This window comes from Eschrichtius robustus, chromosome 3 (genome assembly GCF_028021215.1).
Source record: "Eschrichtius robustus isolate mEscRob2 chromosome 3, mEscRob2.pri, whole genome shotgun sequence".
NCBI lineage: Eukaryota > Metazoa > Chordata > Mammalia > Artiodactyla > Eschrichtiidae > Eschrichtius > Eschrichtius robustus.
The window spans coordinates 20,598,679-20,615,783 of record NC_090826.1 but is presented as its reverse complement, the minus strand read 5'-3'; the positions used below and the strand labels follow the sequence as shown (position 1 = coordinate 20,615,783).

Here is a 17,105-nt window from a genome sequence, read left to right as displayed (position 1 = left end):
ACGCAGCACAAGCAAAACGGGAAAAGCACAAACAAATGCATGGAGATGGCTGAGTACATGCCTGTCTAGGGACGAGCTTGTCACTTTGGATGAGAAGGAGGAGTGAATCTGCCAGGCTGAAGGAAGTTGATCCAGACCTTGAAGGTCTTCTGCGCTTCTGGAAGGACTGCAGCTTTCATTGTGGAGCCTGACAGCAGTCCGAGGAGGATTTTAAGCAGGGACTGACATGGCATTGTTGATAAGGGTTCCACCCCACCCCACCCCCATTTTCCCCAGCCTGCCTTGAGAACTTGGTACCCACCTAGCCAGCTCGTGTTCTGCAGGCTGGTGGGCCTTTACCAGGCATTTGATGGGCTTGTTGATAACAAGACTGAGGGCCTGGAAGAGAAGATTGAGAGTGGGAATTCAGGCCTCCCTTGGCCTCTTGGTGTCCCTGAACTGGCCTAGCCTCCGAGAATCATTTTTGATGAGAGATTCTGAGAAGCAGGCCATTGCCAAGGCCAAGTAAACTCCCAAAGCCATGGAAGGAGCCAGAAAGTAGAAAGAGTAATGCCTTTACCAGTTTTCCCCTCCCAGGGGCGGGTGGGCAGGATGTCCAGCCTCTTTGTTTGTAGGAAGCCCCCTCAACCTGGCCTCCTTCCTCTGGGCTCCATAGTCTCTGCTCCTCCCAGCTGAGGCTCTGGTGACTACCTCGGGGTCGGGGGGGCATCCCTCAGCTGTGCATTTAGGCCCCTCTCCGAGAGGGGAAATGCTGGAACAACTCTAGAGACCCCGATTCCTATCCTTTCTCTCCAGCCAAGGGTTAAGGCAGTAGAATAGGTAGATCTGCATTTTGGTCCTAGATTTTAAATGTTTATTTATTTATTTTTCGGCCGTGCTGTGTGGCTTGCGGGATCCTAGCTCCCCAGCCAGGGATCGAACCTGTGCCCCCTGCAGTGGAAGCGTGGAGTCCTAACCACTGGACTGCCAGGAAATTCCCTTTGTCCTGGCTTTGCCAGTTTTTAACTATAAAACTTGGCTAAGTCTCCTGGCCTCTGTGAATCTGTTTCCTGACCTGCAAATCAGGAATGGTACTACTGATGTCTCAGAATCTCTGCGTCAACTGAACAAGATAGGGTTTGCCAAGCACTTGGCACAAACATGATTCTTACCAGTGCTGGACACTAGCAGCTGGAGTTCATCAGGTGGAGGGTGGCAGGGATGGAGTGTCTTGGACATTGGATGGACCACAATGGATTCAACACACGTTTCGGCAGAGGAGACAGCACTTGCAAAGGCATAGAGGGTGACAGGGTGTGGCACGATTCGAGAATGTTATGTCCCCAAGCACTTTTCTGTGCTTGGAGCAAGGGGGTGGCTTGAGTTCCCCCAAAAGCAGACCCTGAGACTTGGGTGCTCGTAGTCTATTTGGGAGGTGATTTCAAGAAGCAGAAGTCAGAGCATGGAGAAAGTGACGCAGGGAGGGGAGAAACAATATGGGGAGTATTAATGTGCAGCTTGCTGCTGTGAGCAGCTGGGTTCAGCTCCCCATGGAAACTCAAGAGACAGTGTGAAATGCACCTCAGAATCATCCTATCTAAGGAGGGAGAGTCATCAACTTCCATGATGGCCGAAGGTTGCCCTTGGGGTGGGTAGCACGTGCCTCTCCCTTCCTGGTTCATAGATGCCTAAGACAGCCCTCAGGCAAGGAAGCAGGCACAAGTGGGACTTTGAGTGCAGGGGCTCTCAGCTGCTGGAAACCACCACACCGGGGGCTCAGAGAACGGTTGAGGGGCTATGAGGCTGGTATCCACATTGTCTGCTACTACCTCTTTGAGCCTCTGTTTTCTTGTCTGAAAAACAGAAAGAATATGACATACTTCCCAGGAGGACTAAATGAGGTAAAGGATTTGAAAGTTCCTAATGACATGTCTGATACACAGTAGATAATCAAGAAATGGTAGGTATGGTTGGGCTCAGCTCAGACGCCAACTCCTCAGAGAATGCTTCCCTGACCATCCTACTGAGAGCAGCTCACTCCTTTTATTCTCCATCAAAGCGTCTTATTTCCTTTAGAGCACTTAATGGTATGCAATTATCTTGGTTATATGCTTGCTTATTATCTGTCTCCCCTCAATAGAATGAAAGCACCATGTGAGTAGGGAATTAATCTCTCTATTCACTGCTTGATTTCTAGTGCTTATTATTGTTATTATAGTAACAATAATAGAGTAGGACAGTTACTGTTCTTGATCTTTATTAAGCATATACACTCTACCTGCTAAATGTTAAAAGAGGATTCACCCAGACTCCAACTGGGTCCCAATGAGATGACAGGAAACAAAAAACAGTGGCTCCCTCTGGGGGGTGAGTGATTGAAAACAGAGAAGAGACATGAGACAAACTTTTGGGAGCACTGGAAATGTTCTACACTTCAAACTAGGTGATGGCTATATCAAATGTTTTTTTTTTTAAAAAAGGTTGAGCTGGACAGTTAGTATTAGTGCACTTCACACACTTTGTTGTATGCATATTATAGTTTGATTTTTAAAAGTGTCGTCCACTAACTTCAGCATGTAGTGGGGAGAAGAGGAAATCCAAAGCTGGTCACTCATATGCCAACTTAAAGTAACTTAGCAACAAGGTAAAGGCTGGAGTGGGATGGTAGCCAACCAGAAGAGATCCTTGAACTGTTGGAGGATGGGATCTATAATGAAAGCCTGGAAAATCAACCACTTGCTGAAAACTTAAAGCGTTTGGGTTGTTTATCCCCAAAAAGACTAGATTGGAATGAAATGCAATTGAACTCAAGTATTTTATTTTGCAACAGGAGTCTGGGCCCAAGGTAGATCTTCCTAACAGTGACAAAGGAGGTAAAGGAGGCTGTGACATCCCTGTCCCTGGGAAGTTTAAAACTTAGCTGGCCAGCAAACGTCCCCAGTATGGCCTAGTCTGGGAGTAGGAGACAGAGAAACAAACTCCAGCTGTCCCTCTCAGGACCAGGGACTCTAGTTAGTCCTGGGTATTCTGGGCCAGCTGCAGAGCACTGATTAATTAGCCAGAGAGAACCATCTCTGATCTGCACTAAGCTTTTATTGTTCTGCCATCACCACCACCAACCACAGCTTTAAGTAAATCCGGGGCTTGATTACCACACGCGGTGCTGCCATCACTCTCTCCTGACGACTTTATCTTGGTTCCTGGAAGGATGGTGGTGGTGACAGTGTGTCAAGAGGAGAGGAGACTCTAAAGAAGCCTGAAGCATGGAATCTGGACACTGGTGATTTGAGGGTATGTGAGTTGGTGGGTGGAGCGATCAGCTGTAGGACTCAGCATCTGACCTCAAAGAACTCACAATTTATTGCAGAGTTAAGACCTCTCACTTAGGAGATGGGACAGAGTGGTGTGACATAAGCCCCCAAACGAAAGGTGCACACAAACATCCCAGCAACTGAGAGGGGGCAGAGGTCCTTTGGGACTGGAGGGAAAGCAGGGAAGCTTCATGGAGAGGGAGGATCTAGAGGAATTTTAAAGGAAGAGCAGGATTAGATAGGCCATCAGGCAGGGAAGAGTGGAGAGAAGAGCATGAATAAAAGTGTGGAGGTAGCAATGAGAACCTGCTACATCTTGAGACTGGCGAGGAGGTGACCATAGCTGGGGGCGGGGCAGGGCCGAAGAAAGGCGATTCCTGTCAGAGGACACCAGGAGCAACACTTCAGAGTACTTGGTGGTGATGGGTGGGGGGGGTGCAGTTTGGGGAGGACCTTGAATGCCAAGCTGAGAAGTTGGGACCTCATTCAGCAGGTAGTAGGAAGCCTCTGTAAGTTTCTGAGATGCCTGGATGATCCAATTTTCTCATGGAAGTTTACAAGACTCCTGAGGATGTGGTCCTGCCTCCCTCCTCAGGTGTGCCTCTCTATCCCATCCCTCACACTCTGTGCTCCAGCCAGAGTGTAGAACATTCTTCATACTCCCCGTACTCCTGGCTAAGTCCTATTCCCTCAGTTCTCAAATTTTTTTTTCTTTTTTAATTATTTATTTATGTATTTATTTATGGCTGTGCTGGGTCTTTGTTTCTGTGCGAGTGCTTTCTCTAGTTGTGGCAAGCGGGGGGCCACTCTTCATCGCGGTGTGCGGGCCTCTCACTATCGCGGCCTCTCTTGTTGTGGAGCACAGGCTCCGGACGCGCAGGCTCAGTAGTTGTGGCTCACGGGCCCAGTTACTCCGCGGCATGTGGGATCTTCCCGGTCCAGGGCTTGAACCCGTGTCCCCTGCATTGGCAGGCAGATTCTCAACCACTGCGCCACCAGGGAAACCCCCAGTTCTCAATTTTAACATTTCTCTAAGATCTCCAAGAAGCCTTGAAGACACCGTCCCATTTCTCCCAAGCCTGGGCAGGTGCTGCCTTTCAAGAAGGCTCCTATAACCCCTTGCGTCTTCCCCATTAGAGCTCGTATCACCGTGTAATTCTTCATTTGTCGGAATCCTCCGCTGGATTGTGAATTCTTTCGAGGCTAGCGACAGTAACTTGTTCACCAGTGTGTCCCTAAAAATCAGCATAGTGTCAGCAAAGTGAGGATGGATGGAAGGGCTGGGGCCGGAGGGGCGGGGAGGAATCTCTCAGGTTCCTCTCAGTTCTTGGCCATGAGTTTCTGAAGAAGGACAATGGAATACCACAAGTGTCAACAGCTAAGCTTGGTGGGAAATGCGCCCTTAATTTGAATGATCAGTCTTATACTCTCACTGGAAGCACAAGGTGGAGAACACAAAACAAGCTCAGACCTCCTCCTCATGTCCCTGAGAATAAAGCGAAGCCCAGGCTATCTCCAGGCACGCCCAGGAATTATTTGAGGAACGGTGAGGCGGAGGGTTACCAACCGGGACTATAAGCAGTAACCCTCCGCTCGGGCTTTGTAATCGTGGTGGCGGCTCCTCGACCACCAGGGGGAGGAATCGCACCGCATTCCGGGCCTTGGGCGGTTTCACACCAAGACGAGGGGCCGTGTAGAACCCTGGGAATTGTAGTCCTGGGGGGGCGGGTCGTAATGTGCCATCTTGCGCGGTGCACCTCGGAAGTTATAGTTCCGGACAGAGAGGCGGGAAGTGCTTTTAAGCGCTAATTTCGAGTTCTGGAAACTACAACTACCAAAGGGCCATTGGCTCCTGGGCAGTTTCCCGTTTCCTTCGAGTTGACCATTTGGGTTGCTTCTGAGAGGTCAACTTGACTGGGTAAGTTTGATTGGAGAAAGCTTCTATTCTGGACTGAGGGGTCTGCAGACTTGCTCGCATTCCAGCCCGGTTTGAGGGGGCTTCTCGTCTCAATCCCAGACTAATCCACATTAGTCTTTTATCTTTTCTGTTTCCTACTGAGTGAGACACCTCCAATATCCGCCCTCACCCTTTATTCTCCCACTATCATCTTGCGCTTTCACTCCCGGCGCCCCTGGAATCCCACGGTGAGCTCTCTCGTTCGGAGCCCACAGCCCCACCCCGAGCCCACGGCGTCACCTCTCTGAAGCGTGGCCTTCTTTGTGCTCCACACTTTTTATGTGCTTCACTCTTACCCTCAGTTTCCTGGTTTTCATACTAGTGAAAGAAGGGTCGCCATTCCTTCTTCACAATCCACGGAAGTGCCCAGGACTGGAAGTCAGCAGACCTGTGTTTTATTCCAGCTCTGCAGCTCTCTCGCTCTGTGACCCTGGGCAGATCATACAGCCTCTCTGGGACTCACTCTCTTCAGCTATTGTTGAGTTGGCCAAAAAGTTCGTTCGGATTTTTACGAAAGATGGTACGGAAAACCTGAACGAACTTTTTGGCCAACTCATAATACGAAATGGAGATGACAGTTGCTCTCTCCGTCTTAGCTCTAGGCAGTGTTGTGGAGCCAATAAGCTAATACGTGTGAAAGTGCTTTATAAACTGTAAAGCCTCCACAAGCGAGAGATTATTTTTACTATAATTATTAATGCTCTGAAAAACTCTTGGCTCCTTTTATAGCTCTGTCCCCTTGTTGCTCAAACCTGCCCCTTGAGCACTTGGTGTCTCCATTCTCTGAGAGCAGGATGTTAGTTCCTCACTTCCCCAGAGACCACAGACTAATGAGCTTTAAGACTCCAGAGAGCTTTGTCTGGAAGGAAACCCCAGAGAAGTGCTTGTCTTGGACTCTGTCCTGAAATAGCCAGTGATGAAAAGTCCACACAGCTGGCAGAAGGGTGGTCCCTGAACACTGGAAACGGGGCCCCAGCAGGAGATGGACAGCTGCAGTGTAAGCCCTATCCGTTCCCTCTGGGCTCTTCTGGGCCTGTTTAGTAGACGCTGGTTTTGGGAGCGGTGTCTCAGACTCGAAAAGGCCAGGAGGAAAGAAACCATTTTGTCAAAGGGTTTAATCCAGAAAACCACAAAAATCCTGGAAAAAAAAAAAAAAGCTTACCTGGGTATGAGGAAAGAGAGCCATAGCATTGTTAATTAATTCCTAGCATTTTATGAGCACTTAAAATGTACCAGGCCCTAGGCAATATCACTTTTCTTATTAATTTTCACTTATGAAGTGTCCTCATTTTACTTATAGGGAACTTAGGCTGAGAGAGGTCATGTAGTTTGTTATGGTTTTAGTGCCTTCTATATGTCAGGTGCTTTACATACATTCATTTAATCCTCATCAGCAACTTCATGAGTGATTTATTATGTCTATCATGTGGAGAAGTTATCAGAGGCTTAGAATTGAAGGACCTTGCTCAAGGTCACACAGCCAATTAAGTGATGGAAGTGGAGTTCAGACTGTCACCAAAGCCTTTTTTCCCCCACTATACCATATAGCCTAATTTTTAGATCAAAAAGACAGAGATTAAAGGATTGAGAGGGTTTAAATCAAAGCCAAATAAAGGAAGCATTTTTGGGGTCCCTACTATGTGGAGAAAGCATGAGGATAGATGGTTTGGACTCCAAAGAAATGTAAAACACTGCCTACCTCTGTAGCATATCTGAAGAGATAAGGCATACATGTGTAAAAAATTAAATAGCATTCATTGGATAAACTGACTATTGAGACCAGTTATGTGCAGGGCACTGCATTAAGCCTAGTAACTGGCAGAAACATGCTTCTAGGTGGCCATGGGGATTAAACCAAGTGGTATCACAGTCATTATCATTTCATTAATATGAAAATGGTGGACTGGAATACCATATACACTCAGTAAATATTTGCTGCATGCACACGTCTGAATAAAAGAAAAATCCTGGGTACCATCTGGACCAGAGGTTCTTGAACCTTGGGGATCAGAAAGCTTGGGAAGCTTTATAAACTAATTGACCTCTGGCAATGGGGGCCCTAAAACCTATATTTTTGAAAAGTTTTCCAGTTGATTGTGATAAGAGATTCAGGAACTTCTGATCTAGATTCTACTTGGACCACTTATTGGAGGCAAGTTACTGATTGAAAACTGCTAGAATACGTACTAATTAAAGAGCTGTCCTGAGGCAGCCTGTGATTGGTTATCAGGTGAGGGAGGCAGACAGTACTCAGAGTTGAGAGGAGGGAAGGTTGGAAGGACTTGGAAAGCTTCACAGAGGACCAGAGATTTCACTGGGCTTTGATGGTTGGGACAGGTTTGGATGGGTAGAGAGACCTTTAGGCAGGCACCACCGCGAATTGTTTAGATAAGGTGAGCCAAAGAAGGTAGAGACACCTGGGCTGATTTCCTTGGCGAATTCCATGGCATTTATTAGAAATGACTCTGGATGCTCGGTGTGGATGTTTCTTAGGCAAAATTTGCAAGTCAGATTGGATTTTCCCATCTTCCCATTCTACTTGTGCATCAGTCAGTATGAGCCCAGGGAATGCAGATTCATTTTCATGTTAGCCTCACTCTGGTCAATTAGCTTCTTTAGTTTTTATTTATTTCCAAATTTAATTTAGTTGATGACCTTCCCAGAAACTTTCCAGGACTGCCAGAGAGTTCTGCTCCCCTTCTGTTTGGTTGTTCTCAAGTGCCCTCATCCCGATTCCTATCTCACGTAGTGTTCTCTGTTCGGGTTAAGACCAACATCTCTTCCTATAAGAGGTTACTATCATTCTGGTCACCGAGTCTTGAAACCTGACTCGTCTTTGGCTCTTCCCTCTCCCATAACTCCCCAGATCCACTTAGTTGCCAGATCCTATTGTTTCTACTTTTCACACAATCAACAAATATTTCCTGGGTACTTCCTAAGAGCCAGGTACTACACTAGGTGCTTTAAATGCATTATTTCATTTTATCTGCATAGCAACCTTATGAGGATGGGTAGCATTCCCATTGTACAGATGGGGAATCAGGCTTAGAGAGATCAGGTAACTTGCCCAAGGTAAGAAAGCTAGGCAGCGAAGGAGCTGGGCCTCAAACTTGGGTCTTTCAGACTTTATATCTCCCATGTGCACGACCTCATTTCCAGAGTAGATTCCAACGCCTTAGCCTAGCACTTGAGGGACTGCTACCCTCCAAATCTGGTCACATCCTCCTTTCTCACCTTGCATCCATCACGAACTTCTCGAGGTTTCTCAAGTGTGCTTTCTCACCTCTGTGCCTTTGCTCACACATTCTTCTACTCGAAAGTCAATCTTCCCATCTTCCCCTGCCCTCCCCTTCCAAGCTAAAGGAGCTCTCTTTCTTCTTGGAACTCCCACAGTATTTTGTCTGACCCACTTTTATGGCAGTGAGAACTTGCCGCTGCTTCATTGTCATGTGGGTGCCATGTCCTGTGCCCCCTCCCCACCCGCCGTGGGTCCTCTGTACATTTGCCCTCAAGGGGAAAAGGTCAGGGTCTGAGACTAAGCAGCACACGTTCAGCTTCCTTTTGGCTGAATAGTCCACTGACTGCATCAGGGGCTTCTTTTTAAAATGAATTAGGTTTATTTTTAAATTTGCTTCAGAGAAACAAAATGAAGAAGTCTGTAGTAGAAAGAATATCACTTATTATCTTCCAAAGTTAAATAGAATGGCATTAGTATTATTGGTTGTCTGGGGTTTTCCATTAGATCAGACAATTGGAAGTTGGCAATGAGGAGATCTATGTGTAATAATAGTTCTGGTGACCTTGAGCAGCTCACTTAACCTCTTGAGCAGCTCTCATAACCTCTTAAACTTGATTTCTTCATCAGTAAAGCTCATTTATATACTGGGCTGAGGGGGGTGGTGGTGCAGAGGATAATTGTGAGGAGAAATGATCTCTAAGTTCTCTTCTTGCCCAGGCATGCTTTGACCTGAACTTTCTGATCCATCCCAGAGCATCTTAAAGAAAGCAGAATAATGTAATGACTGAAAATGTGGCTCAGGACTCAGTGTATCTGTTTACGTGCTTTTGGTTCAAGCAATAGAATCTAAACCCAGTTGGTTTAAATAAAAAAGGGGATTTATTGGCTCTTGTAACTAGAAGGTCTAGGACTGGGTCAGGTTTCAGGTACAATCTAATCCAGAGATTCTTAAAATCTTCACAAATATGACTGTATTTCTCTATGATTCTCTCAGCTCTGCCATCCTCCACAAGTAGCTTCATCCAAAAGGTAGCAGAGTGGCTGCAACAGTTCAAGGCTTCATATCCGCACATCACTCTAGCTCAAAACAAGAAAGAACTTTTCCACCCTCAACCATCAAACCAAAGTCCTGGGCTTTACTCTGGTTGGACCAACTTATGTCATGAGCCCACTCTTCATCCGGATACTGACGGGGATACCAAGGGATGATTGGCCCAACTCTAGAAGTTAGTGAGGTATCAGCCCCACCCAAATCACAAGGCTTCTGTGTAGGAGGGCAGGATAGAGTGGATATCAAGAAGTTTGCTCACATTCTCCACTGTCACAGCCACACTGCCCATGATCAAATTCTGGCTCTGCTAGCTTTATGTTCTTGGGTAAATTACCTAACTTTATTAAGCATCAGTTTCCTTATCTGTAAGATGAGATAACAATACATATCCCAGAGGATTGTTGTAAGGATTTAATTAAATAATATATGTATGTAAAGCACTTGGTGTAGTTCCTGGCACAGAGTAAGCGTGATGTTGCTGTGATGATATGATTGAAGAGGGACGGAGAGCAGTGGCATTAACCCCAATTTACGAAGCAGCCAAGTTACAGGAATGTTTTCTAGTCAGAGCATGCACACCTGCCATGTTGAAGGCTCCTGTTTGATCTCCTGCCCACATCATACTCTTCCGTATCTCTGCCCCTTTCTGCTCTTACATTATGTCCTTTCTAGAAATGCTTTCCTTCTTCTCCCCTGCCTCTAAAATCTTCCTCATATTTCAAGGCCCGGCATAAGTGCCTTTATAGTTAATAGTTTCGGGCAGTGATTTTGTATATGTGTAACTGAGTCTCCCCATGAGCAGGATCAGTGAGGGTTAGGAGCTCAGGTCTGGATTAGACAGACCCGAGTTTGCCACCTAGAAGCAGTGTGACTTGGGAAGGTTATTCAACCTCTTCATGCCTTAGTTTCCTCATCTGTAAAACAGGGTCTCACCCTCAGACAGTTATTGAGAGAATGAAATGACGCAACGTATGTAAAAAGCTTAGTTCAGTGCTGACACAGAGTAAATAATTGATGGCAGTAGTTATTGTTATTCTTAGCTTCATGAGGTCTGTGTTATAGTCTTGCAGCAGTTACTGCTGTGCTGGGCACATAATCGGTGCTGAATAAACACTTGTTAGTGGGTTTTGAGGAGTATGGAGGCTCTCTTTCCTTTTCATGACCATCTCCTTACCTCTCCACCACCAACAACAGAAAAAGCAGCCCCTAAACCTTAGTAAAGGCAGTGTAGCCAAGTGGATGATGTGGAAGATTGACTGAGTCACCGGCGGGAAGGAGGGGTGATAAGGAGGGGTGGATAGGGGTGGCAGATGACACGAATAAGCAACAGGAAGCTGAGAGGAAACCAGCAAGAGGCTGTTCTTTGTTCCACCCTCTAGCCGTCAAGTTCAGCCACGGCCCAAGTCGTTGTTCAGTTCAACTGGTGATGAAATGGGGGTCAACCAGTCCGTGGGCTTTCCGCCTGTCACGGGATCCCACCTCGTAGGCTGTGGGGATGTGATGGAGGGTCAGAGTCTCCAGGTAAGTGTCTCCAGCATGCCTCTGCTGCTTCTGTCTGCACAGGACTTATCGATAGTGAGTCTGATGCTGCAATTCCAGGTGGGAGGAAACTGAGTTAGAGCTGGTCTGGATTTGGTTGTAGAGCCCCTAGGTCTCTTTTCCCTGACCTTTTTCTTCCTCTTTCCAATTAGAAGCATCTCAATAGACAAGAGATTATGGGTTCTTTTTCTGGCTCAGAGGAAATGGGGCCTCTAGCTTCAAAGGTAGCTCTCAGATGTCTTGAGAGCAGATGCCTGATCCTGGAAAGGTTTTGGATCTCATCTTAATCTGAGTGTATGAGAGGAAGAGCAGTGGACCGTGTGCCATTGACCTTTGACTCCCTGACCCGGGTAGGAAGACAGTCTCCTTTTTTTCCTCTCCTGCCTTCGTCTATTTCCCTCTCGTACTTTGGTTGGGGACTTGCCCTCCATCAGTTCCTAGGTTATTCTCTGCTGGCCCTTGAACTCCCCCCTCCCTTGTGAGAGGCACATACTTCCTGGTAACCTCTCACCTACTCCCATGTAAAATGAGTGTGCTGCTGTTGCTTCCCAGGGGCCAGCCTGGAGGATTGTCCTGGGTGACCCACCAGTGCCGCCTCATTCAGCGTGAGGGCTAATGCCTCGCTCCTGGGACTCCTCCAGGCCTGGGCTCAGGGCCAGATTTAAATCTTTTGATATCTCAAGCATTGGGAATATTGTAGTACCCCTCAGATGTAATTCAAAATACAGTTGGCTGTTTGAAATGACATAAGCCTTGCATGTATGCTAAACATAAAATTGCTTCTTTCTGGATTTTCTGAATACAAAATTCAGGTATATGAATTGAAGGTAGAGTTTCCCTGTTTTGGTGCTTTGCTGGTGCCCCAAACACCTGCTGAATGTGTCTGTTGGGAAATCTAGCCATGCTTGGGCTTCTTGCTCTGAGCAGCTGCTCTCTTTTCTTCCTTACAGGGGAGCTTCTTTCGACTCTTCTACCCCTGCCAAGAGGCAGAGGAGACCACAGAGCAGCCCCTGTGGATTCCCCGCTATGAGTACTTCACTGGCCTGGCTGATTACCTGAAGTTTAATAAGCGCTGGGGGGCTTTGCTGTTCAACCTGGCTGTGGGTAAGATTCTCTCCCAGCTGCTTGATTATGTTCCTAGGAGATCCCAAGGCAGACACAGTACATTACAGTTTGCATTGCCCAGCCCTTTTGTAGTGGGGCATCCATTAGCCAGTGTGGTATGGAGAGTTGGAGAGAATTATGTACATAAGAGCTTTGGTTATAGAGTTAGACTGTCTTGGATTCGAATCCAGACTTTATCATTTACTAACTGTGGGGCTTGGGCAAGTTACTTAAAATGTGTCTGAATATCTGATACTTTTGCTGGGTTATAGTGTGGGACATATGTAAGACATGTACTCTAGTGCAGTGCTTGGGATATAGAATGTGTTCCATGGATGGTGGTTATTACTCATTTACCCAGCACGTATTAATTCCACTCTGTGCCAACTATAGTGTAGATCAAAGAAACGTTCTTAACTGCCAAGGAGCATACTGTCTCCTGCAGTTGCCTCTCTAGCTCCTCCCTCTTCTGGGTCAGATGACATTGAATCATCCCCTTTCCCCAAAGGCCCCACTGTTAGGAACTCTACCCGCTGCCTTGGCATCTCAGGGACTTACCCTGTAAGTTGTTCAGTACTTCCCCTTTGGGTTTATCTGCCCATTTTCTGTTGTGTTTATGCTCCCTAGGGGAGAAAAGGGGAAAGAATAGGTGATTGATTGTCCTGGGCTGCTCGGGCAAAAGGTGGTTCTTCTGCGAGGAGGGCCACATGTCCTCATCACCCCTGTGCCCAGGCTGCCCTTCGCATTCAGCCGGAGATTCTATAGCCCTTGTCTCTGCTAGGATCTTGTCGCCTGCCTGTTAGCTGGAATGGCCCCTTTAAGACAAAGGACTCTGGATACCCCTTGATCATCTTCTCCCATGGCCTGGGAGCCTTCAGGTAAGAGCTGCTCTGCCCCAGACCTTGTCATATTCCTTGCCTGGTTGCAGCTGCTGAGTCTTAGCTTATTCTCAAAGGTCAGGGAAACACATATTTCCATTTGCCAGTTTTCTTATCTACCATGTGCTTCATCCCAAGGCACTGGGTCCACCTTCTCTAGAAGGCCTTCCCCCAGGCCCCTTTCACCCGGTGGAGCCTTTTATATCCTTGGCTTCTCATGTTCCAGCATTTATATAAATACTTGCTTTTAGCTTTCTTCCTCTATAACAGCCCAGAAGTACTAGAAGGAGATTGAGCTTTATGGTCAGAGAGTCATTTATTCAACCTACATTGAGGGCACCTTGGCCTGGGGCACTGGCGTAGTGATGAAGACAGACTCGCTCCTGCTCCCGTGGAGCCTGCAGCCTCAGCTGTAAATCTCAGCCATACCACTGCACTCTGTGGGCTCGGGACTGTGGTACAACTCTCTGAGCCTAAATTTCCTCATCTGTCAAATGGAATGCCGCTCCCACAGTGTGGGTTATGAGGAATCAGACAGGCACCTAATAGGTGCACACGCCTGCCAGTTTTCCTCTCTGTCTCTCTACGTGGAGGATCGTGGGGTGATGAGCTGTAAGATCTCTTTCACCAGATTTCAGGAAACACTGGTCCAAGTTTTTTTTGTTTTTTTTTTTTCACACACACACACTGTATTTTATTTTTACAAGAGATAAATAGACTGACACCAAGCATTGTACATGGATGACCACAACAAAAGCAACAATGATTGCAATTACCAAACATGAAACACACTCATACTATGTCATAATATTGACATTCAGTCCAGTAATCCTCCACTGTAACAGCTCCTTTACTTTGCAGTGAAAATTGATTTGTATATTCTTTGCCTCTGAGTCCTTGTTGGATTTTTTTTTTTTAATTCAGACAGAAAGTCACAAAAATTATACTCATCCTCATCAGTTCACTCAGTCCCATGTAATTAATTTTTTTTTTTCATCTTGATCTTTTGTTAGCACTTTTATGAGTTCATCAGTTTTTCATTAGAGTTCTGAAAATGCTTATTCATTCAGTTCAGCAGTACAGTCAGTTACCAGAATCCTGTACTTGTCAGAGTCTTTTCCATGAATTTCTTAAAGATGAAACCCTTTTATAGGAACATATTTGCAAAAGCATCAGAGTACACACAGAACTGTCTGTAAATGACAAAAGACTTAAAAATGACCACAGTTAAAGATCTGATGAAAGTTCATAACAATGCAGTTGACAAGAAAATTAGTTATTTCTGAGATATACATTTTAAGGTAATAACTAGGATTATGACTTATAACATTATACCAGAACATATAAGATTTTTAGAAATTTCATGTAATGTCTGAAACATTTATATTAACATATTTCCATACAAATAACCCAACGAAAGTTTAGTATTAGTTGTTTTGTTTGTTTGTTTTTTTATACTGCAGGTTCTTATTAGGCATCAATTTTATACACATCAGTGTATACATGTCAATCCCAATCGCCCAATTCAGCACAACACCATCCCCACCCCACCGCAGTTTTCCCCCCTTGGTGTCCATATGTCCGTTCTCTACATCTGTGTCTCAACCTCTGCCCTGCAAACTGGCTCATCTGTACCATTTTTCTAGGTTCCACATACATGCGTTAATATACGATATTTGGTTTTCTCTTTCTGACTTACTTCACTCTGTATGACAGTCTCTAGATCCATCCACGTCTCAACAAATGACTCAATTTCGTTCCTTTTTATGGCTGAGTAATATTCCATTGTATATATGTACCACATCTTCTTTATCCATTCGTCTGTTGATGGGCATTTAGGTTTCTTCCATGACCTGGCTATTGTAAACAGTGCTGCAATGAACATTCGGGTGCATGTGTCTTTTTGAATTACGGTTTTCTCTGGGTGTATGCCCAGTAGTGGGATTGCTGGGTCATATGGCAATTCTATTTTTAGTTTTTTAAGGAACCTCCATATTGTTCTCCATAGTGGCTGTATCAATTTACATTCCCACCAACAGTGCAAGAGGGTTCCCTTTTCTCCACACCCTCTCCAGCATTTGTTGTTTGTAGATTTTCTGATGATGCCCATTCTAACTGGTGTGAGGTGATACCTCATTGTAGTTTTGATTTGCATTTCTCTAATAATTAGTGATGTTGAGCATCTTTTCATGTGCTTCGTGGCCGTCTGTATGTCTTCTTTGGAGAAATGTCTATTTAGGTCTTCTGCCCATTTTTGGATTGGGGTGTTTGTTTCTTTAATATTGAGCTGAATGAGCTGTTTATATATTTTGGAGAGTAATCCTTTGTCCGTTGATTCGTTTGCAAATATTTTCTCCCATTCTGAGGGTTGTCTTTTCGTCTTGTTTATGGTTTCCTTTGCTGTGCAAAAGCTTTGAAGTTTCATTAGGTCCCATTTGTTTATTTTTGTTTTTATTTCCATTACTCTAGGAGGTGGATCAAAAAGGATCTTGCTGTGATTTATGTCAAAGAGTGTTCTTCCTGTGTTTTCCTCTAAGAGTTTTATAGTGTCCAGTCTTACATTTAGGTCTCGAATCCATTTTGAGTTTATTTTTGTGTATGGTGTTAGGCAGTATTCTAATTTCATTCTTTTACATGTAGCTGTCCAGTTTTCCCAGCACCACTTATTGAAGAGACTGTCTTTTCTCCATTGTATATCTTTGCCTCCTTTGTCATAGATTAGTTGACCATAGGTGCGTGGGTTTATCTCTGGGCTTTCTATCTTGTTCCATTGATCTATGTTTCTGTTTTTGTGCCAGTACCATATTGTGTTGATTACTGTAGCTTTGTAGTAGAGTCTGAAGTCAGGGAGTCTGATTCCTCCAGCTCCGTTTTTTTCCCTCAAGACTGCTTTGGCTATTCGGGGTCTTTTGTGTCTCCATACAAATTTTAAGATGATTTGTTCTAGTTCCGTAAAAAATGCCATTGGTAATTTGATAGGGATCGCATTGAATCTGTAGATTGCTTTGGGTAGTATAGTCATTTTCACAATGTTGATTCTTCCAATCCAAGAACATGGTATATCTCTCCATCTGTTGGTATCATCTTTAATTTCTTTCATCAGTGTCTTATAGTTTTCTGCATACAGGTCTTTTGTCTCCCTAGGTAGGTTTATTCCTAGGTATTTTATTCTTTTTGTTGCAATGGTAAATGGGAGTGTTCCCATAATTTCTCTTTCAGATTTTTCATCATTAGTGTATAGGAATGCAAGAGATTTCTGTGCATTGATTTTGTATCCTGCAACTTTACCATATTCATTAATTAGCTCTAGCAGTTTTCTGGTGGCAGTTTTAGGATTCTCTATGTATAATATCATGTCATCCGCAAACAGTGACAGTTTTACTTCTTCTTTTCCAATTTGTATTCCTTTTATTTCTTTTTCTTCTCTGATTGCCGTGGCTAAGACTTCCAGAACTATGTTGAATAATAGTGGTGAGAGTGGACATCCTTGTCTCGTTCCTGATCCTAGAGGAAATGCTTTCAGTTTTTCACCATTGAGAATGATGTTTGCTGTGGGTTTGTCATATATGGCCTTTATTATGTTGAGGTAGGTTCCCTCTATGCCCACTTTCTGGAGAGTTTTTCTCATAAATGCGTATTGAATTTTGTCAAAAGCTTTTTCTGCATCTATTGACATGATCATATGGTTTTTCTTCTTCAATTTGTTAATATGGTGTATCACATTGATTGATTTGCGTATATTGAAGAATCCTTGCATCCCTGGGATAAATCCCACTTGATCGTGGTGTATGATCCTTTTAATGTGTTGTTGGGTTCTGTTTGCTAGTATTTTATTGAGGATTTTTGCATCTATATTCATCAGTGATATCGGTCTGTAATTTTCTTTGTTTGTAGTGTCTTTGTCTGGTTTTGGTATCAGGGTGATGGTGGCCTCATAGAATGAGTTTGGGAGTGTTCCTTCCTCTGTAATTTTTTGGAAGAGTTTGAGAAGGATAGGTGTTAGCTCTTCTCTAAATGTTTGATAGAATTCACCTGTGAAGCCATCTGG

General features: G+C 44.9%; 1 protein-coding gene across 1 annotated transcript in view; it reads left to right on the top strand.

Moving 5' to 3' along the window:
• Positions 1-5,117: 5,117 nt before the first annotated feature.
• PAFAH2 (platelet activating factor acetylhydrolase 2) overlaps positions 5,118-17,105 on the top strand; it is a 37,160-nt gene continuing 25,172 nt past the window's right edge. The window contains exons 1-4 of the mRNA XM_068539203.1: positions 5,118-5,208; positions 10,916-11,057; positions 12,026-12,179; positions 12,961-13,057. Coding sequence (XP_068395304.1) covers positions 10,968-11,057; positions 12,026-12,179; positions 12,961-13,057 — 341 coding nt within the window. The 5' untranslated portion in view covers positions 5,118-5,208; positions 10,916-10,967. The remainder of the gene's footprint in view (positions 5,209-10,915; positions 11,058-12,025; positions 12,180-12,960; positions 13,058-17,105) is intronic.